At 37.1% G+C, this 21,915-nt stretch overlaps 1 protein-coding gene and 1 long non-coding RNA gene across 2 annotated transcripts; both read left to right on the forward strand.

Annotated features, from left to right (window-relative positions):
* The first annotated feature begins 1,887 nt into the window (after positions 1 to 1,887).
* LOC121419449 lies at positions 1,888 to 16,822 on the forward strand. The gene is made up of 5 exons (XM_041613928.1): positions 1,888 to 2,368; positions 8,666 to 8,877; positions 14,327 to 14,480; positions 15,949 to 16,100; positions 16,686 to 16,822. The coding sequence occupies exons 1-5, from the start codon at positions 1,890 to 1,892 to the stop codon at positions 16,820 to 16,822; spliced, it is 1,134 nt and encodes a 377-aa protein (XP_041469862.1). The 5' UTR covers positions 1,888 to 1,889.
* Positions 16,823 to 17,681: 859 nt separating this feature from the next.
* On the forward strand, positions 17,682 to 20,723 carry LOC121419387. The gene is made up of 4 exons (XR_005970588.1): positions 17,682 to 17,724; positions 17,935 to 18,029; positions 18,267 to 18,387; positions 19,237 to 20,723. It is a non-coding gene; the product is annotated as an uncharacterized LOC121419387 (long non-coding RNA).
* Positions 20,724 to 21,915: the final 1,192 nt, after the last annotated feature.

The following is a 21,915-nucleotide window of genomic DNA, read 5'->3' on the forward strand; positions in this document are numbered from 1 at the left end:
AAAATCACAAACCTATGGTCACTTTTACGTTTTGTAAATGGTTTTGGAAAAAAGTTGGGGCTGAAGCCCCCAGGCCCCCCCCCCCCGTTTCCGCGGCCCCTATTGTAACATCCATGAACAGGATGGGTACATAATATCTAAACAACTAATGCGAGAGTGAAGCGCTAGCTGAAAAAGATTTTGGACATTCTAAGTACTTTTAGTATTATGAACAAGATGGGTATCCAGTGGCATACCGTGAGTCACGGCATGGGGGGGGGGGGGGACCAGCAAAAAAATTGAGTCACCTAGTAAGCTGGTTTGCTGATCTAACAGAGACATTTTAAGGACAGTGTCATTAAACGAATTTGTATGTCACTGATCATATAATGCGAGCGCGAAGCGCGAGCTAAAATTTTTTGATATTCAGACCTAAAAGGGACATTATAAGCAAATTTTGTAATCATGATATGACCTGTTTCGCTAAACAAACAATGCGAGCGCGAATTTTTTTATATATTGACCCCAAGCAGACATTGTAAGGGCTATATTTTAGGAATCTATTAAGAGTATACATATCTCACCATAGTAATCTAATGCGAGTGCCAAGCGCTTGCTGATTTTTTTTTTTGAGTTATATGCATCCAAACACATAACTCTAATCATGATTAGCATGCGCATCTCACTAATCAAATATTGCAAGCGCGAGCTGAAAATTTAGGAAATTCAGACCTGAAGAGGGACATTTTTAAGGTTTGTTTTTAGGAATTCACGAAGACCATACCTATTTCACTAACCAAATGAAGCGAGCGCGAAGCGCGAGCTGAAATTTTTGTATGAATTGACCCCAAACATGATATTTTAAGGACTATTTTTTAAAAGAATCCATTATGAGTGCACATATCTCACCATATTCATCTAATGCGAGTGTCAAGCGCAAGCTGGTTTAGTTAGAATTACACATAGAGACATATTTTTTGAAGTCATGATTATCATACGCATCTCACTAGTCAAATATTGCGAGCGCGAAGCGCGAGCTGAAAAATCAGGAAATTCACACCTTAAGAGGGGCATTCTAAGGCTTGTTTATAGGAATTCATGTAGACCATGCGTATTTAATCAAACGATCTAATCAAACGATGCGAGCGCAAGCTGAATTTTTTTATATTCAGATCAGAAAAAGGGACATTTTAAGGACTGATATTAGGAATTCATGAAGAGCAGGCATATTTCATTAATCCACTATTGCGGACGGGATATGTTTTACATTAAGACCTTAAAATTATATGTCACTACATAAAACAATAATAATTCGAAGTGCGAGGAAATATATTTGGTGTATATTGACTTGAAAACGGCAGGTTTGAGTACAACAGGATTATATATTTCGTTAAACAGACAATGCGAGCGTCAGGAACAATGAAGACAAATGCCCTGAGTAAATTATGTTTCATAAAGTTATGATATTTTTTTATTTTCATGTAATATAACATATCATTATAATGAAATATAACATAATCAACAATAATTTCTTCCTTCCCACTACGTTTCTCTCACTTTCTCCCTCTTTTTCTCTTTTCCCCCGTTTTTTTTTTTTTTTGCCAGCCGATTGTAATTTTTTGTAAGCAAGAACAGAATGCAATGAAAACTCGATTTCGCGAGGAATATGATTTGCGCATATTGACTTTAAAATGGGATATTCAATGTTCCGTGTTATATCCTCGTGAGCAGATTATCTTCTTGTACAGGGAATACGACCGCGAAGCGCGAGCCAATATTTTCATTTTTTTTATGGACCGTTCTTTTTTTTTCCTATTCCCTTTTGCGCGCACATTCATGCCAATCCTCTCGCGTACAGTGATCTCTTTTTTTTCGCGCACCAAACATTATACGCGCGTCTGTGTGAGATTATGCAGAGATATTTTGATTGGGAGCGAGCAGGTGCTGCGTGCTTCATTTGTTTATGCATACAGAAGAAACAATTGGATCCAGGAGATTTAGTTTTGGTTGTATTTCCGAATTTTTTCTCAAATTATCAAATCCACTTTCTCTTTAGAATGGAGGATATGACAGAACTACCAAATGAAAAGCCGATGCAGGAAAGAGGAGAGAATGAAGGAAACCCAATGAGGTATCCTCCAAGACAATTTGCAGCCACACCCGATCCTGAAAACCCTCACAGAGTTTTGAGAGTGGATGGTGAAGAACTAAGGATTGCACGGGATCGAAACAATGTGCCTGAAATCACCATCGAGTCAATGACTTCAACCACCGAGGAGTCAAAAGATGATGCGCACGATGGGGGAGATGAAGAGGGGGAACAACAAAGCGTGGTGAGAGATAAGAAAGAATCTGAAGAGAAGGAAAATACGGAAAATGAATCCCAAAGGTGAGTTAATGGTTCCGTAGTAGAATCTTCTTCATCTTCTGTATCCTTCCTCCGCTGTATCGGAGATCCGCAGTTTGATACTGCATTAATGGTAGCGTTACATATTTTGACGTGAGAGTAAGGTAGATCGAGAGAGGTGAATCTTATGCAAGAAATTTAAGACAAGTAGGTTAAGGTCGTTTCTGGAGGAATCTGCTAATTCGACGTCAGGTAGAAACAGGACGGAAGCGGTAAATTGTTGAGGTTCTTGATCATTGAAATACACAGAAAAATACTGCAGTTCCTCGTCTTCTTTTATTAAGTGTAGAAGTGTTTTCCTGTGTGTGCTAAACGCTGGGCATTCTCCAACAAAATGTACAACGCTTTCCACTTCGGAGTGGCAGAACTTGCAGGACGTTGTGGTACTTTGATTCAGAGAGAATAATCTTCTATTCGTTGGGTATGTACTGCAGGATAATTGAGCTCTGATGGATATAGCTTCCCTCAAGAGAGGGCTGGAGACTTGCTTTGGGTAATAATTCTTTTTATTACGTTGGGTCATGCCCGACCATAGACTTAGAGAAGATTTTTTAGCAACTGCAATTTCAAGGGCTGCATAGTGTTGTTTATAAATTTTTCCCATTGCTAGCTTTTTCCATACTTTATATGGAATGCGCTCTCTAAGGATGTTAGTGAGACTTGGAAGCTCATAACTATTGAGAATTTTTATCCAGCGTCTTACCAATGGTGTGTTGTTTGCTATACCATTCAATAGGATTCTTCTTTCAGTGCGCTCGTCTGAAAGGCTTGCATATTGCCCAAGTAAGAGAAGAATTTCATAGTCGATTCGCTTATCCATTGGAAGGATATCTAGCAATAAATAAACAATTTCGTCAGCCGCACTCCTTGGCAAACCAAGCACTCTTTTAAAAAGAAAAGATTGAGCCTTGTTCAGACGGGACAGCATGTAGTTGGTAAGTTGGATAATCTGAATCCCATATAGCATTCTTGGTATGCAGAACATTTTCCAAAGATGAGTACATATTGGTGGCAGCAGGCGTAGAGTTCCTTGCTTTGTTCCAGTAAGCGAGAAGAAGGTGTTATATCCCTTTGATATGATGTCATTGGTGTGATCAATATTACAATTGCTTTTTATTATGCCAAGGTGTGGGTGCTCTCTGCTTTCCTTGATCGTCATTCCTCCCATTTTCCACTCGATTGAACTTACACTGGTTGATGTTTTTTTGTTTATTACTACTACGGCACTTTTTTGTGGATTAATTGTATATCTCCAGGCACAGGAATAATTGAAGGTGAGGTCCAGCATTGATTGGAGTTCACGAGGGCATGTACTGATAAGAGCAACGTCATCTGCTAGTACTATCACTCCCATGTAGCAACCGTTAATAGAGCATCCTAGACAAGCATTCCTTAGTGATTTGATCAGGCCATCGATGAAGACTGTATATAAGGTGGGAGAGAGCACACTTCCCTGTTTTACACCTTGAAGGATTTGAAAAGGAGAGCTGACTTTTCCTTCCCACATGACTCTACTGGTACTACCATTGTAGAATTCTTCCAGTGTAGATAACAGAGATTCATGGAGGCCTAGGTTTTGAAGCTTAGAAAATAGGCCTTTATGCCAAACGATGTCAAATGCTTTCTGTGCATCAAGAAGAGCAAGATATGTTGTGCATTTCTTGGCAGAGTTCAGTTGGATTATTAATTCCAGTGAGGATGCAGTAAGGAGGCAAGATTTGCCTTTCTGGAATCCAAATTGTAACTGGTCTGGGACATCATTTATTGCAAGTGGAATTTCTAGTTGAGATTTGATGAGCATTTCCAAAACTTTACCAATTGTTGAAGAAACTGTTATGCCTCGGTAGTTAGAAGGATCTTTAACATCTTTTCCTTTTCCTTTGTGAACTGGGACTATAAGGCCGGACTTCAAAGGTTCAGGAATATACTTTAGGGATATACATCGATTGAAGAGGGCGAGGAGTAATTTCCGAGCTATTGGGCCAAGATAAATAAGATGCTCAGGAGATATATTATCAGGTCCTGCAGCTTTTTGTTTCTTGAGAGAGTTAATAGCTTCATCTAGATCTTTTGAAGTAGAGGGTTGAAGTGGTTGATTCAGATTGTCCTGGAACGGGCGAGTGGGGAAGGCTTCATCTATTTCAGGCGGAGAAGAGGCATTTATATAATCCGGTTTAGCAAGATCTGAGAAATATGTGTTGAAGCCATCTAAAACTGCCTCTCCTTCATACGTTGTACCCCTATAAGACAGTGTGTCGGTGGACCGAGATCCTTTGGTGCGTTTGACAAGCCTATAGAAGAGTTTGTCATTGCTACCTTTAGCATCCTCAATTTCTGAAAGGAGATTATTGTGACACATCCTCCGTGCTTGCCTGATGCTACTTCTGAAAAGACGTTTGGTGTATATATGCTTGATCCAGAGAGGGTCCTTGCCTTTTGGTTTCCCGCTGGCCCTCCAGAGACGCCAATAATGTTGAGATTGTTTATAACATGCCTCTACCTTTTTTGTCCACTCTCTTTTCCCTTTCCTTTTTCTTTTCTGACGGCCCTTCGAGTGTGGTAGAGTTAGTGATACCTTCAGCATTTCTTTGCTAAGTTGATCAAGCAACAAGTCAATTTTAGTCGGATCCAAACACATTGTAGGAAGATTAAAGAAAAGTTTCTTTGATATTTGTTCCATAGGAAGAGTATAGAGATGGTGCCGCTGGTCTGCACTGCACTGATGCCAAAATATCTTAGGACGAAGTATACACTTTCCAGATCCTCCAGTAATGCGATCAGGTATATCATGATCTACTTGATAATTGGCTGAAAGTGGTAGTGAAAATGTCACTTTAACCGGTGTGTGGTCAGAGGTGTTTAGAGGATCATCATGCTCAATAAGAAGGTCAGAGAAGCAGTTTTCTAGTTTTGCAGGTATTATAAAGTCATCAATGTATGAATGTCGTAAACCATCATCTGATTGGAAGGTGTACAGCTCCTTTTTATTTTGGAGAGATGACAAGTTAATCATGTTCTCACTAATCAGAAATTCCTTTAGAATACGTTTTGTAGGTTTCTTGCACGATGCATTTGTCAGATCAGCATTCAGATCTCCACCAAGTATAATCAAGGCCTCTTTATGAGTTGTTTCGATGTGGGATATGGTAGAGAGCATATGATGATACTCAGAAATACTATTGGCATCAACATCACACGGAAAGTATCCATTGCAGATAATTAAATGCGAGTTTGATGGCTCATGGAGTAGATCTGTAATAATTAATCTTTGTGATTGAGATTCTATCTTTGTTGCTTTCCAAGAGCTTGATGTTCTGATGAATGTAGCTACTCCACCCTTTGCTCTCCTTCTTGGTAGTGGTAACGATGAGTTATTTTGCTGTGATATACTAAAGACTTGGAAGTTATCATTGATATTAGCAAGCTCATTAAGGTCCCAATGGTAAAGCCAGTGTTCTTGAATTAATAGGATATCCAATTCTTCTAATAGACGTGATATGAAAGCATTGTTAGACTGTGCCCCCCTGCAGTTGAAGGTTCCCATTCTTAGTTGTTTTCCTTGTTGTTTTCTAGTAAGTGGAGACTTGTGGAGGTTAAGTGTAGTATTTGTTGGTGTTGGGCTCTCAGTGCTTGGCGAATGACAGGGTCTGTAGTGGATAGGGGTAGTGCTAGAAGATTTATTGTATACATCACTGCCTGGTAAGTGTTCTCCATTAGAGTTTTGTGGTCGGCGGTTGAGGCTCGGCCCTGCCGAAAATCCTGTTGCTTTGGTGAAGGTGTTAGGTTGGAGGCCTCCTGATTCAGTTCTTGAGTGACTGATGATCTATCTTTTGTGATGCTGTTATCCTGTTGTTTCCTGGGCTGTTGTAATATAAGGCATTCTTGAAGAGATATTGGGCTGAGGGGCCTAGAGGTGTGGTAGTGGCTGTTTCTATTTTTCTTTCTCTGAGGTAGATCTGAATCATTGGTATCATGACGAGAGTTACTCTGCTCTTGACCATCTTTAACCTTGTCTGCATAAGATACAAACTGTGCCTGCATATCGTTTATATCTCTTGCTGTATCCTGTTGAGTTTTTGATGTTACATAACTTGTTTGTGCTGGCCATTGTTCATTATAGTTGACTGCACTTTGCCTTCTTTCATTTGAATGAAACTTGGTGTTTTGACTCTTCCTGTTATTATTATTTATTCCTTTGCTGACATATGGATGGTTTGGTTTCCTTCTGATGAATTCTGGGTGTTTCTTTTTCTCACTGAAGGGAGGTTGAGCCTGAATACTAGTGTCATAGTTAGAAGCCTTGTCTGAGCTGGTATCGTCAGATAAGAAGCATTCATCAATCAATGGAGAAAATGAGTTCCTGATGGGTATTCTATCTCTAGTATTACATGTAGATGTTCTCCTTTTCATCTGACCTTTAGGCTCATTTCTGACTCTAGAAGTTGACTTTGAGGTATGTTGCAGGGGAGGATTCTCATTCATCATAAGATCAACTCCTTGTTGAAGGCACTGTGCATATATGAAGTCGAGTTGAAGTTGTAAGTCATATACTGTATCATCCCGATCTTTTACAGCCTTCTCTAATTTATGAATGTAGTGATCTTTCTGTTTAAGTAGATTCTGATCATTAAAACGCAGATCTTGTAACTGCTTGATTTCTCTGGTAGACTCCCCCATCTGCCTGTGAAGACTCTCATTTTCGCTCATGGTCAGGCTAGTAAGTGATCTCTGAACTTTGAGGTCTTCTCTCAATCGATCTTTTTCTTTTTTCATTTTGAAACAATGAGTGCAGGGACCTGTAGAATCCAAAGAGTCTTGACTTTGATTGACATTATTACTCTTCTTGAGTAATTTTTCCCCTTCTGGCTCTAACTGCTCTACTGGAGAGATGATGGAGGGGGACTGGTTAGCATTAGGAACTGGGTCAGGAGTACCAGATTCTTCTTCCAAAACCTCTGGAGTCTCCATGCTCAAGGTTGGAGGATTCACAATACTACAGGAGGAGCAGATAACTGATTCGTCTTTAACTGCTCTGGTAGGGAGGCAATGAAGGTGAAACCACTTGCAGCAATCTTGACATTCAACAGAGTTTTCAGTATTTGGTGAATTGCAAATAGCACAGTTTTCTTCTTGAGAAACCTGACTTTCTTGAGATGGTGTAGGTGGTGTAGACAGCTTCATAGGTATATCTTCCTGGAATCTGCAATCTGCACAGATGAAATCAATCTCATCCATACCTAGAAGGTGGGTCAAGTCTTGTGGAGACAAGATTGTGCATTCAAAATGTAGCCATCTGTTGCAGGAGGCACAAAGAATAGTCTCTGTACAGGCATGTGCTTCGCAAACTGGACATGTACATGTTGCCTTTCCTTTTCTTTTGCAGTCGCACCCATTGCGCTTCATGGGAGTCTTTTTGGAGAGCAGGTCAAGTCTTCTTTTAATCTCTTCAAGAGTTGATTTTACATCAGTCATATCCACTTGAAGATCAGAAGCATCCATGTTAATGATTTTTGATAACAGCTCTGGAATCAGCTGTGTCTGCTTTCCTCTGACTAGTAATTTGCTAGTTGCTCCGAAGAAAGTGATGGTTAATTTCTTCTGTTTGCCTCGCTTCCCATTAACGAGTTTATTGTAAGTTTCGATGGTATTCTTTGCAATCCCTTTGATTTAATCTTCGAGATCATGGAGATATGCTGCAGAGCCCTTTGATGATTACAGCACATGATGATGAAGAGATGATCTAGATCTGCTTGAGCCTAGGCTAGGCCTTATATTTCCCAGGTATATTTCCCACTAGGATTTATTTTCAGGGATCTCAAAAGAGGGGGAGGAGACACGGGCCGGATGTGCACCCACCGTGATCTGCCTATGCTTCTTTTTGCATAACTTTTTTGCATGCCCGTCTGAATTCTTTCTCAACTTTGTTTTAGGCCCACCTTTTGTTTTGTTGGGATTTATTTAGGACCCGCGTAGCTTTAGGACCACCTGCCGTTTTTTTTTTTTTTTTTGCTTGTCAATTTTTTTTTCTGGTACTAAATCCTTTATTTGTGGTTGACCCTTTTTTTTTGCTTCTCAATTTTTTTGGCGAACGAATTTGCCCCCCCCCCCTCCCCTTTGGAAAATCCTAGGTACGCCACTGCCCCCTGCCATACAGATCTTGGGCCTACTATATTTTTCCTTTGTTTTAATTATTTTGCAGTTTTGGCCAAGCATTTTTCCTCCTTGTACCATCCCCGGTGTTGTTATCATGTTCTTTCTATGATGGTTGTCTTTGAACAGAATAGATTTTGGTAAACCGGTTGAAAGAGTAGCATCTCCGATGAAGCCACGACCATCGTCTCCGATTCCTGGACGACGACCTCAGATCCCATTAATGGCTTTAGTTGTTGGAGCAGCCGTGGAGAAAAGTAGATTGGATGATACATTGGGAAGCGACGAGGCCATTTATCAACAATCAGCGTCCAAATACAACTCTCTTTTGAATCCACGCGGTATTTACTTTAAAAATAAATATATATTGTGTACAAGTTGCCAGTGTTTAATAAAGCTGTTCGTAAGAACAAGAAAATTTCTTGCATTCGAGGTCGGGGAGCAATTCATCACTATTTTTGTTGATTGCCTGAGAAGCAATGTTACTCCGGGCTGTTACTATGGTAACCAGGGGCGGATCCAGCTTTCGCCAATAAGGGGGGGGGGGCGAAAATTATTTTCATCAACATTTTTCTCGATTGGCCGCTATAATCTGATTCTTTTGGTTGGTTTTTCAGGGGGTAGTCGTAACTAAAAACTGAAGTTTTAAGTATATGTTATTTTTTATTGTTTATAAACAAGATAAGGTATATCATATGGTCTTAATGTATAATGCGAGCGCGAAGCGCGAGCTAAAATTGTTTGATATTTTATGTCCTTAGAACTGAAGATTCTGAGCAGTTTTTATAATCATGAACAAAGATAAGTATCCAACTAAGCAATGCGAGCGCGAAGCGCGAGCTGAAATTTTATTATAGTAACGTGAAAAGGAATTTAATTAGGACTGTTTTTAGTGATTAATGAAGAGGATATACAAGGATCACCAATTAAATAATGAGAGTGCGGAGGGCGAGTTCAATTTTTTTTAGCCAAAAGGTTGTCAATCAATGGAATAAACTCCCACAGTCCATAGTTGAGGCACCAACACTCCTGCAATTTAAGACACAATTATCTAAATTGGGGTGTTTTTTTTTTTGGGGGGGGGGGTCTAAGAGCCTTCTTAACCTTGCCACACTCATCTGTACATCCTCGTCATGAATACAGTGAGATGCAGCCATCAAGGTAACTTCAAGGTAACAAGGTAACTGAAAACTAGACAGTCTAAGCACGTTTTTATTTAAATAAAGAACAAGCTGTGTGTCTCAAACAATTAAATGCGAGCGCGAAGCACGATCGTAATTTGTTGATATACTGACATGATAAAGGAGCATTTTGACAAATTTTGGAAAGAATTTTCAAAGAGGATATGTATCTCACAAATCAAACAATGCGAGCGCGCAGCGCGAGCTGAAAATTTTGATATAACAATTTGTGTAAATCAAACAAAATAATGAAAGCTTGATGTGCGAGCTAAAATATTGCGTGCAAATCGATTTCAGAACTGGATATATGAAGTGTCATTTAATCCTTTTGAATGGGATTAATTACAAAGGCAATGCGAGCGCGAAGCGAGAGCGAAATTTTTTATAGAAAGTCTATTTTCCAATTCTTCCCCTCACCTTTCTCACCTTTTTCTTATTTCCTTTTTGGGTCGGGCCGGCCATTACGAGGCTGTAAATTACACATCATAGGTATAATACCTCTTTCTTATTTTTCTTTCTGTTTTTCGTAGTTTCTATCAAGGTAAAGAGAACACATTTCTTTCTGCAGGTTGTCAAAAAATAGGGGGGCCGGGGCCGGATCGGCCCCCTCCTGGATCCGCGCCTGGTAACTGTCAGATAAAAAAGTCCGACAAGTCCTATCATGGAAGGCTCCCACAAGTCACAATTGGCACATGTCGTGTGTAAATTCAATATTAGTTACAGTTACAGTTGATTCTATTTCTCATTTAATTTTTGCAAACGGTAAATTGTAGAATCCATTTAAGTTTACTCGAATGTTCTGACATTTAATGAATTATTGCTGGCAATTAAGACAAAGAAACATTAATACCATTATCAAGATAAGCTAAAACGTCATTAAAAAGAAACAGTAAGAGGTATGATAACCAATACCGCATACATTCGTAATTCCGAAGGTTCGTAATTCCGAAGGTTCGGAATTCCGAAGGTTCGTAATTCCGAAGGTTCGTCAATCCGAAAACGAAATAAGGTTCGTAATTCCGAAGGTTCGTTAATCCGAAAACGAAATAAGGTTCGTAATTCCGAAAGTTCGTTAATCCGAAAACAAAATAAGGTTCGTAATTCCGAAGGTTCGTTAATCCGAAAACGAAATAAGGTTCGTTAATCCGAAAATTAAATAAGGTTCGTATTTCCGAAAATGAAAATAATTCATTTTGGTAACAAAAACGATGTTGTCATTACAAGATTACACGATATTATGCAATGATAGTAATAACGATCGATGATACATGCTTGTGTTGGGGCCAAAGCATGTATTTCATTAAGAATATAGGCGCCCTGATCAAACATAGGCTAATTTCGATTTTATCTGAGCAATTGCTGCCTAAGCAAATGGTTTAATTAAAGATGCAGGGGATCAAGTGTGTTGGAAGCGTGCGAGAAACCTCTAGATAATAGGATTTGTATTGGAGGGGATGTCATTTTTAATAACAGCTTCTGCTGGTAATAAAAATAAAAATAATACTAATAATGATCCTTGTGAGATGTTGAAAGCGCGAATCGCAAGCTCAAACTAGTAGACATTTCATGTAACAAGACGCGAAGTGAGCATTCGGAGCATTTTTTGTAATCGTGAGAAAGATGTGTATCTTTCTAAAGAATTAATGCGAGGGCGAGCTGTAATTTGTTTATATACTGGCCTGGGGCCCGTTGCATGAAACTTTTTACCTGAGAAAACTCAGGTTGTTTTTACAGGAGTTTTTGCCCTGTGCTAAAGTCAATGGCGGAAATCAGACTAACCTTAGTTTTCAGTTTTTACCAGAGTTTTCTCAGGTAAAAAGTTTTATGCAACAGGCTTCAGAAAGTAATCTTTTAAGGACTGCATTTAGTGACTCATGAATAGAATATATATCTCACGAACTAAATAATGAGAGCGCGAACAGCAAGCTTGAAATTTGTGATATTCCAACCTAAAAACTGGACATTTCATACTTCTTTTTTTGTAACCAGGAATAGAATGAGTTCCTCAATGAACAATACTTGATGCGAGCGAGAAACGTGAGCCAAATTTTTCCGATTTTCCAACCTAAAACTGGACATTCTAAGCATTCTTGTAAAAAAAATAATAATAGCTGGGAGAATAGTTTTCAGAACTGAAGTGGCTTCCCTGGGTAAATAATATCTATATCAATATTATCATTCTAGGCCCACATGAAATTTCCAAAAGTTTGAGCACGTGATTCGCTCGCAACATCTCACAAGGATGCCCTTTTAACAGTAATTGACCAAAAAGGTGAATTTTACATCTTCAGATTTGACTTTTTCCCCCAAACCGCTTGCTCTGTTCGCTCGCAGAAATGAAACGTAAATATATAACTTTAGTGATCACTTAAAAAATTGTGCTCAAGTTAGTTACTACAAAACACACAACCTCAATTACACAGATGATAATCTAATGGTGAAAATATCCGTTTGCATCAAATTGCCCCTATTGGCCCCTGTTTTTTTGCTTTGCCCCCCCCCCAAAAAAAAAAACGTTCCGCCGCCATTGGTTAAAACACGCATCGTCTTCATGGCTAACTGCAAAAAGTTCTTAAAATGTCCCCTTTAGATCAGGTCAGAGCTTATATATTTAAAAATTCTGTTCGCGCTTCTTGCTAGCAGTTATTATCTAAATTTAGTTACATAGGCATCTCGCTTTGAAGATCACAAACATATTAAAAAAAATATATAGCTCGCGCTCGCATTATTTAAAAAGGGTTTATCATGTTATTACATATTTACTTTATTTTATAAGGATAAAGCTAATTATTGACTGTTAGGACTACCCTTTCAAAGAAACAAACAAAAATCAACTTTAAACTGCCGATCAAGGAAAATATGGCTAAAAAAATTGCCCCCCCCCCCTCTATTTGACGAGAGTTGGATCCGCCGGGAGGGAGGCAGGGGGCATCAAAAATGAAGTAAAAAACAGGGAATTAATATTTTCCCAAATGGGAAAGTTCCTTTTTCAAAAATAAATATGCCGTTTTTCATTTTTTTTTTTTTATAAAATACTCTTTTTAAAGTATACAAGTTAAGTTTTTAGGCTGGAATATTGAAAATTTTCAGCTTGCGCTTCGCACTCTCATTCGATTGGTGAAATATGCATCCTAAAGAGGTCACTAAATGCTTTCTTTAACATGTTCCTTTTCTGGTCAGTATGTTTAAGCTCGCGTTTTGCGCTCGTGTTAATTCTTTAGTTAGATGCACATCTTTTTAATGACAGCAGAAATCTGCTCGGATTTTTAAAAACTAATTTTCATTTTTTATTGAAATAACCTAAAGTTTTAGCTTGTGATTCACGCTCGCAACACCTCGCAATAATGCCATTTTAAGAATAACTGACCACAAAAAACGTTATACAACTTCACCTTTGATTTTGTTTTACCAAGCCGCTCGCTCATTATATTCTCTCCCGAAAAATAAAGCCTAAATATACATTTTGCCATGATAAGAAGTCACTTCAAAAAAGTTTTTCTCTACTTAATCAAACTTCAAGCAGATGATAATCTTAAGGTGAAAATATCACCAAAGTGCCCATTTTGACGTATGAGTTTCATTTTTTGGCTTTACCCCCAACGAAAATTCGTTCGGCCGCCCTTGCCTTCGCATCCTCATAATAATTGAACGGCAACAGTGTCCCCCGCCCCCCTCCCCTTGCCTCTGCCTCTGCTTTCCCGGTTTTCATTTTTCGGATTAACGAACCGTATTTTGTTTTCGGATTAACGAACCTTATTTTATTTTCGGATTAACGAACCTTATTTCGTTTTCGGATTAACGAACCTTCGGAAAAAAAACGAACCTTATTTCGTTTTCGGATCAACGAACCTTCGGAAAAACGAACCTTATTTCGTTTTCGGATCAACGAACCTTCGGAACAACGAACCTTTTTTCGTTTTCGGATTAACGAACCTTCGGAACAACGAACCTTATTTCGTTTTCGGATTAACGAACCTTCGGAACAACGAACCTTATTTCGTTTTCGGATTACCAAACTTCGGAATAACGAATCGTCGGAATTACGCCACAAATGTTCGGATTAACGAACCCTTTTTCGTTTTCGGATTAACGAACATCGAGGTATAGGCAATTTACGTGTTTCGGAATTACGAACCTTCGGAATAAAGAACCTTCGGAATTACGAAGCTTCGGAATTACGAAGTGTAACCAAAAAAAACGGCCCTCTCAACCTCAAGAGTTCTGTTTGCCTCGTGATGTCAACGCCCCACACCCCTTTCCTGCATTGTTAGTGTATTGCTTTGAAAATTGAACCTGTAACTTGGATCAATCACTCCCTTTATCACAAACATAACTCTCATCTTTCTGATCTCGATCAGAAGGGGTGGGTATAAGTTTATTGGGACCAGCTCATAAACTAGAGGGGCAGCGATCCTGACGGGGGGGGGGGTCGGGTTTTTTTTAGGCGACTGTACCTGATATAATTTATGTGGGCATAGCCGTTTTTGCTTTGTTAACATTGTTATATATCATTTTACTTCCCATCATTATTGGTGATGATGAGTCACCCGGCTAAAAATTAGTATAATAAAATAGAATGTATTTATTAATTTTCTTTCAATATGAGAAGACAACCAGGTGAGCAGGAAGTCTCTTGTTGCTGAGATAATGCAAACAGATCCACACGGGAACAAACTAGAGAGAGCACCATCCCTCGGTCGTTATCAACCTATGGGATCAGATGATGTTAGTCTACTCAGACCAAGTGAGATGCAATCATACAAGTACGTTGTCTGACATCGTATCGATTAAAAAACTATCCTGATCCAAGAAATTCAAACTCGAATACATTTTATTATGCGCAAAGGTATATACTACTTTGCTGTTTTCATCTTCCCTTTTATGCGCATTATCTGAGCCCCTTCTGAGCCCGGAAATTTCAGTCATTATCTCTGAGCTGGAACCAGATTTATTGATTATGACAAACTGCAATACAATGGCAATTTTTATGGGAATTTATCATCACTGCTTTTAACCAATATTTTACCGGAGTTATAATTGACTATATCATTATAAGAAACTATATGAAGCGGATCCTTGGTTGAAATCAGTCGCCATTCACCAGTCATGATTCATATCTATATTCATATTATATTACCGCATATCGTTCTGACTGGGAAATGAATTCTGAATGAAAGGAGAAGAGAAGGTTGATGGAACTTGGACTTTAAAAAAGTGAAAAACCGGGGGATTCCAATCAATAAAGTTACCTGCTGTTTGTCACTACTGGGGCCCATTGCATAAAACTTTTTACCTGAGAAAACTCAGGTTGTTTTTACCAGAGTTTTTTCCCTGTGTCAAAGTCAATGGCAGAAATCAGACTAACCTTAGTTTCCAGTTTTTACCAGAGTTTTCTCAGGTAAAAAGTTTTATGCAACAGGCCCCTTGTCTGATACCCGGTCTGTACCCTTCTAATTTCTAAAGCACGATTTCGTTTGTATATAAAACGTTGTACTCATGATTACCACTCCCATCTGCCAACAACTAGAAGTTTTATTTAGTGAATACTACATGGAAGCTATTTTACGAAATGGTGTGATTATCATGATACATAATAAATTGTGTTGTCATGTAAAAATAGATAGTCAAGCATGACGAAATACGTCAAGTTAACCTTGCCAAATTGACTTATATATAAAAAGTTTTATACCGTCATGGTGAGATCAGTTATCTGGTCATGACGATTTATTTTCATTTGGTCCAATGTCAATGCGTCCAATTGCCAACTCGTCTACTATCATTTGGTTTACCATCAGTTCATCGAATAACCACATGGTCTAATTGCCATTTCGTCTAATAACTATTTAGTCCATATACCATTTGGTCTAATTAGAAAAAGTGTTAATTGGGCAAAGTAAAATATAAATATTAGACCAACTGGTTATGAGACGAAATTGTCATAGACGAACTGGTTTGATTACACGAAGTGATGATTGGACCAAATGGTTGTTATACGAAATTTACCGTCATTGCGACTATCATAACTCTTTATAATGTCGACATGGCAAGAAAAAACATATCGCTATTTCGTCACGTGCACCTTAAAGCTTCTGTAATATGTAACCAAATTCATTTAGAATAGGGGGAGAAAAAAGTGCGGCAACGTAGGCCTGAAATCAAAATCTTTAATTGATCATGAACGCCCCTCGTCCAAAATTATATTCACGAATCTCCGAATAATTGTGATGATAGGTCAAGAAGCTCATCTGAAACGCAGCATTCAGTGTCTCAATCAGAAAAGCTATCTCCTACAGAATCAGCAGGGAAGGAGAGTATAGAAGTAACCAAGGAAACCGACACAGATAAAGGAATATCTTTCCTTAAAAAATTCCTTGGCGCGCGGGGTAAGTTGACTTTTGTTTCATCTTTATTTTATTACTTAGAGGGGGGGGAGGGAGCAACAAGGACGTATGACGCGAGTCATGGGACAACATATTTTTTCTTGGGGGAGGGGGGGGGGGTGTTTCAATCAATCTTCTGGTCAATCAAATTCATAAGAATTGTTATGGTTTCAAGCTCTGAAAGTTTCGAGTTTATTCATTTCCATATTCAGAGAATGAACTTAGCAACGAACACATATAAAAGTAAAGTCATATATGAACATATAATTAAAAAATAAACGTCATAACAAATACTTCAGTCATAACTAATATCGTAAGGAAATGATCAGTAACAAATAATAGTTGTTTCAAAATACTATTTGAAATTTTTATTTTAAACAATATAGATTATAAATTAAGATAAACTTATCAATGACTCTTCTACAGTTGCAGATGAAGGTTGGCTCCTAATGCAATTTGCCTCCCCTTTCAGTTGCTTTACAGATATGTTTTTTTTTTTTTGGGGGGGGGGAATGATCTCACGCGGCTTTGTATTAGAAAATGCTTTCGTCATTGAGCATGGGTTTTTGTATATGTATTTTTTTGTAGGTTCGGATTCTGGTCCGGTCTCCTCAGCAGACAAGGTTTGTATATCTTGCATGGTGATTGATAAAAAAGGGTCTCCGTATTATTTTGATTTGAAAACATTTATCTATAGAGGTAATAATTCGATTACACCTACGTGACGCGAAAAACTTTATCCTCTTCAAGTAAAAAAATATGATTGCCCACATGACCAGTGTAGGTCTATATTTTCTAATTGAATATAAAACTAAATTTTGAACCTCCCCCTATTAAAAGGGAGGGCCACCAAGGGAACATTACTTATTTTTTTACGCATTCTTAGTTGTATTCATTGCTTACCTTGTAATAAAGTCAATAGGTGTGATTTTTTTTCTTCTTCCCCGTCTCCTCCCCATTGTTCCCTCAACAGACTTTAAATTACAAACTGATTCTGATCTTATTCAACTGAATAAATCCACAAAGTGCATTATCCTTTTTTACTTTTTATTTTTTAATTCTTAAATGAATCCAAACTGAAAATGGTCTATCCATCCATCCATCCGTGTTTTTTTTTTTGGCTTTTATACGGAAAATAAATACTATACTATAGTCTACTATGAAAAAATACAAACATGAAAAAGGGAGATGGGACCTTTGCGATTCCAATATAAAGTGAATAGTTTTGTAAACGCGCTGAGACAGTAAACTTCGAAAGGAATTGCTCTTTTCTCAGTTGAATAATGAATGAATATGAAGGACAAATCAATAGTTTATTCAATGTTATATTCTAAAGGTGCTCTTGTTCATTGGATGACGAATAATTAATTTTGAATTGAGATGCTTGAAAAGAACAAGAATTTCAATTTACGCAGATTCATGCCAACACTATCACCCTTCTCCATTCCGCGAGCATTTAGGCTAGCTATATGCCACTGAATTGGAATATATTGTAAAATTTCTCCCAGTCAATGTTTCGTTCACCGTTAACGATATCAAATCCCAGCGTCTCTCAAATTAATATTTTTTGTTCAATTCTTTCAGAAACCAGTGACATCCTCAAAAGACGCTGATGTAAATGAAAGTGGTACGTATATTTATCATGCTTGTCAATAATCTTCAGTGACCACAACACTCCTGAAGATTTTATGACATTTTGTTGTTTAATTCACATTTCTGACTCTTTTTTTAAACAAGTTTACCAAAAGGAAATTAGATCGGCTTTTAAACACTTTTACGCTTGACAATCACGCATTGATAGGAATTTCATTTTGAATTTGTCATGTATTTATAACAGGAGGTTTAGCATCAACTGCTGGTGTTTTAACATCAATGATCAGATGGAAAACGAAAAAGAAACTGCATACAGGAACTCGAGAAACTCGTGAAAAGGTAATCCTTCAATACGAATTTGTTCTTTTATCCATTTTCAAAACATAGCTTTCTTTTTCAAATAAGAATTTGGAAGTTGTTTTGATCTGTCTCATCATGACTGATTAGAGAGACGGACATTAAATAAAACCGACGTTTTACTTCAAGTAGAAGCCATTTTGACCACTCTAAATATTCCATGTATATCATAATCTGATAGATTGCTTAATTTTCGTTTTTTTTTCTTCTTTGCGAAAGTATCCGGGATATTTAGATCTGTTCACTCGACTATCACGTGAATTAAATACATCAGTGCCATTTCCGATTCTTCTTCAAACTCGACGAGAGGCTTTGCCAATTATTCAGAACATCGCCAAAGGTTTGTGATCTTCTTTGTTCTACTCATTGAATCATAATTCAGAATAAATCAAAGAGCACAATGCGAAGCTCCCAGCCCACAGAAAATCGCAGTACAATAACTGATTGATTCACATTATTTATCGTGAAATTACCCAATATCTGTGACGCATCTAATGTTTGGGGGAGTGGATTATTTTTCTTCATACATTATTAACAGTGGTGTAGTGAGGCAAACATTTTGAGGGGGCTCGATATGGTGTATCATGTAAAATCAATAAAAAGTTGCAAGCGAGCAAAAAATTTGACATTCTTATTGACTTAATATTCAGAAATAATATCACAGTTCACCCTTATCCCTTTCCTTTTCTCTTATTTATTTGGTCGTGAAAGATGGGGGGGGGGGGGGTGGGGGGCAAAGCCCCCATCTGTACGCCAGTGATTATCAATAATCAGTAACAAGCCATGGGTTAATATTCTAGTTTATAAAAAAATGATTTTAAAAATTAAAGAAGTTTTAAAATTCACAACGGTTAAAAAATGAAGAGTAAGCAAAAATACAAATTTTCAACAGAATTTTCTTTTTTTTTCTTCAAACGGATGAAAAGCCTGATTTTGAAAGTTATTTCATGGCTTTATCCACAACTAAAACAAACCCCCAAATCACTCGGTTACACTTATAGTTAAATAGAAAGAAACGAGTGCTCCTTGATTATAAGTGATTTGTAAGAAAATCAGATTTCTTGTAAGAATGTTAATACTTCAATAGAAGAAACATTTGGTTTTGAGACACACTGTACAGTTACATGTACTTGAACAGATTTAAGACCTGTATTCATAGGAGATAATTAACATTAACTTTCATTTGCAGCATACAAGTCTACATTAGGTCTCCATCATCAAATGACTCGACAAGCCTGTGCCAAGGTGGAGAAGTTGCGGTCAGAATTACAAGATAGCGATGTGTTTCTGTGATTTAGTATCATCAGATGATAGAACAACTTGGGCATAGATGGAGAAAATACGAGCCGAAATACATGATAGTGATGAGTTTCTGTGATGATAGGATCAGTTTGTAACACGCAAGGTTGACGATTCATTTATGATCAGAATTACAGGATAGCTGTGTTTTTCTGTGATCATCAAAATAATGATTGAACAAGCATGTGTGTAGATGGAGAGGTTCAATCAGGACTACATGTTACGGTGGTGAGGTTCTTCATCATGTCAGACTGAACATTATGGAAGAATACTTTCCCGCAAAATCGTTGAACATTTACGTTCAGATTTATACACATAGAAACTATTTGTTTTTCAGAATTTTAGTTGTTACTGAAAATCTGATGGAAATAGTAAACTTAGAGTGGGTGGACTTAAATTGATTCTAACAAACAAAACAATGATGTACTAACATCTAATATTATTTTTGTGTTGCATCTGTCCCAGTTGAAAAGTAAAAATTGATGTACAATGATATCACAATAACATTGTATGAAATTTATACGAGGTAGGTCCTTCACTTAGGAAATGGCTTAAACCTCTTTTGTGAATGTGAGCATTAATATATACCATGTCCACTTTATTAAATATTTCACTACAAAATGAAAGTTACTTTGGACCGGACAAATTTGACTGGCCAAAAAATAAGTTTTCACTTTGTTTGAGTTCAAGATTCAGAGTAAAAAACTAAACAAGTGGTACTATTCTGAACACCCTGAAGTTTTCATCTATTCCAAGCTCAAGTAGTTTGAGATGGATGTGTTGAGCAGAGAAAGATGATGATGACCATATGGAAAGAACATGGGATCTGGAACAAGGATGGTGAAAGATGAATGAGGAAGATAAAAGATTACATTGAATGATATGATGAAGGAAAGCAGCAAGGTAGGTCTAAAGATGGAGCATTTTCAAAGCAGAAAGAAGAGGAAGGAGGGAATGTAGTCCATAAAGTGAAGAGTTAAGAACCCCTCATAAGAGGGAAATGCTGACTGGAATGAATTATGAAATCTGTCAATGTTGAACCACTAGATTTGAAGAATATATTTTGAATTCAAATTTGTTTCTCTTTGAAGAACGAATAATGAAACAAATAAGAACAAAGTATTACTGAACAGCAAACACATAATATATTTGACATCCATCACTGAGCATTCAAGTTACACAGTCCACTAAAACATTTTCTTAAAATTATTTATAAAAGTAATATGACATAAATATACATCTTTTTGAAAGAGGAAAAATAAAATGTTACAGTTTGTACATGCATCTCAACAAAACCATATTGCGCCCTGTAAAAGTTACTTTTAATAGTAACATCTACAAACATTCAAGTATGCTTCTGACTGACCAATCACATGGCATCACATGGAAAAAAAAACATTGATCAGAACATCATTACTATTCATCAAAGGCTATGTCCACACAAACAATTTTCCTTTCAAATAATTAAAGAACAATCAAAGAGATACAACATTCAAATTTAATAAATCAGAAGTAAAATAAAAACTTAAGAAATGTTGAAGTTTTGATTAATTTTACAAAATAGTGATATGCCAATCCTGGTTGGTACACAAATGAGGGTATCAATGACACCACCCACTCACTATTTCTTTCGAATGGGATTATATGAAGTATGAATTTTTTTTTCTTCATCAAATTAAGTAATACATGTGTTAGGTTAGCTTCTTGAAAATTTTATACAATTTTGTAAAGAGGTTTGTACACCAATTTTGCTATCATTGTTCTTTATGATTGTGATGTTGAAACATACAGTAGTTATTAATTCATTTATACACATTATCATGGAATGTAAAGTATACAAATACAAATGCCCTTAGATAGCCAATCATTACATAAAAATCAATATCACCTTGGGGATAGTAGTCACTATATAGTAATGGAGCATAAAATTTAAAAGGAATAACCATTCCAAGCAGTATTATGCAAGTACTAGATTTTAAGAAGACTGATGTTGTTTGAATCAAATACTCTCTATACACAAGTTTTGTTTGATTCTTGATATATTATCAAGTGCAATCTTCAAGTGATTTATAGGAAAGAGAATTGAATAAATACATAAACTTGATAATGATCTTGTCACAACTTTCACACTTTAGGCTTAATCTCTATCTTCCTTTTAAGCTCTTATTTTGAGTTGGTTACGGAAATAATCACCAAATACATTATATTCATACTTCATGATAGTACTTGATGATAAGGGCCCTGTTTCACAAAGAGTTGCAATTGATCCAATAAATTGTGACTATGGAAATCCATCAGTGTTATACTTTTTTCTTCAGGAAATTTGCAAAATGTCCTTTGTAAACAATGTAAACAAAGGAGTACACCCCAAAATCTTCAAGAAATTAATGAATACCGGTATATGGATATACATTCATTTTAAAACATACATGTATTTTATATGTTGATTTTGCTGGCTTTCCAGAGTTGCGATTGATTAGATCAATTGTAACTCTTTGTAAGACGGGACCCAGAGCTCCATCTTACAAAGAGTTGCGATTTATCTGGGCCCCGTCTTACAAAGAATTAT

The sequence above is a fragment of the Lytechinus variegatus genome, chromosome 7 (genome assembly GCF_018143015.1).
Source record: "Lytechinus variegatus isolate NC3 chromosome 7, Lvar_3.0, whole genome shotgun sequence".
Lineage (NCBI taxonomy): Eukaryota > Metazoa > Echinodermata > Echinoidea > Temnopleuroida > Toxopneustidae > Lytechinus > Lytechinus variegatus.

Coding starts and splice junctions, on each gene's coding strand:
- LOC121419449 (XM_041613928.1), top strand. CDS start 1,890: ATGCAGAGATATTTTGATTGGGAGCGAGCAGGTGCTGCGTGCTTCATT. Junction 14,481..15,948: donor AGTGAGATGCAATCATACAA/GTACGTTGTCTG, acceptor TTGTGATGATAG/GTCAAGAAGCTCATCTGAAA. Junction 16,101..16,685: donor AAAATTCCTTGGCGCGCGGG/GTAAGTTGACTT, acceptor ATTTTTTTGTAG/GTTCGGATTCTGGTCCGGTC.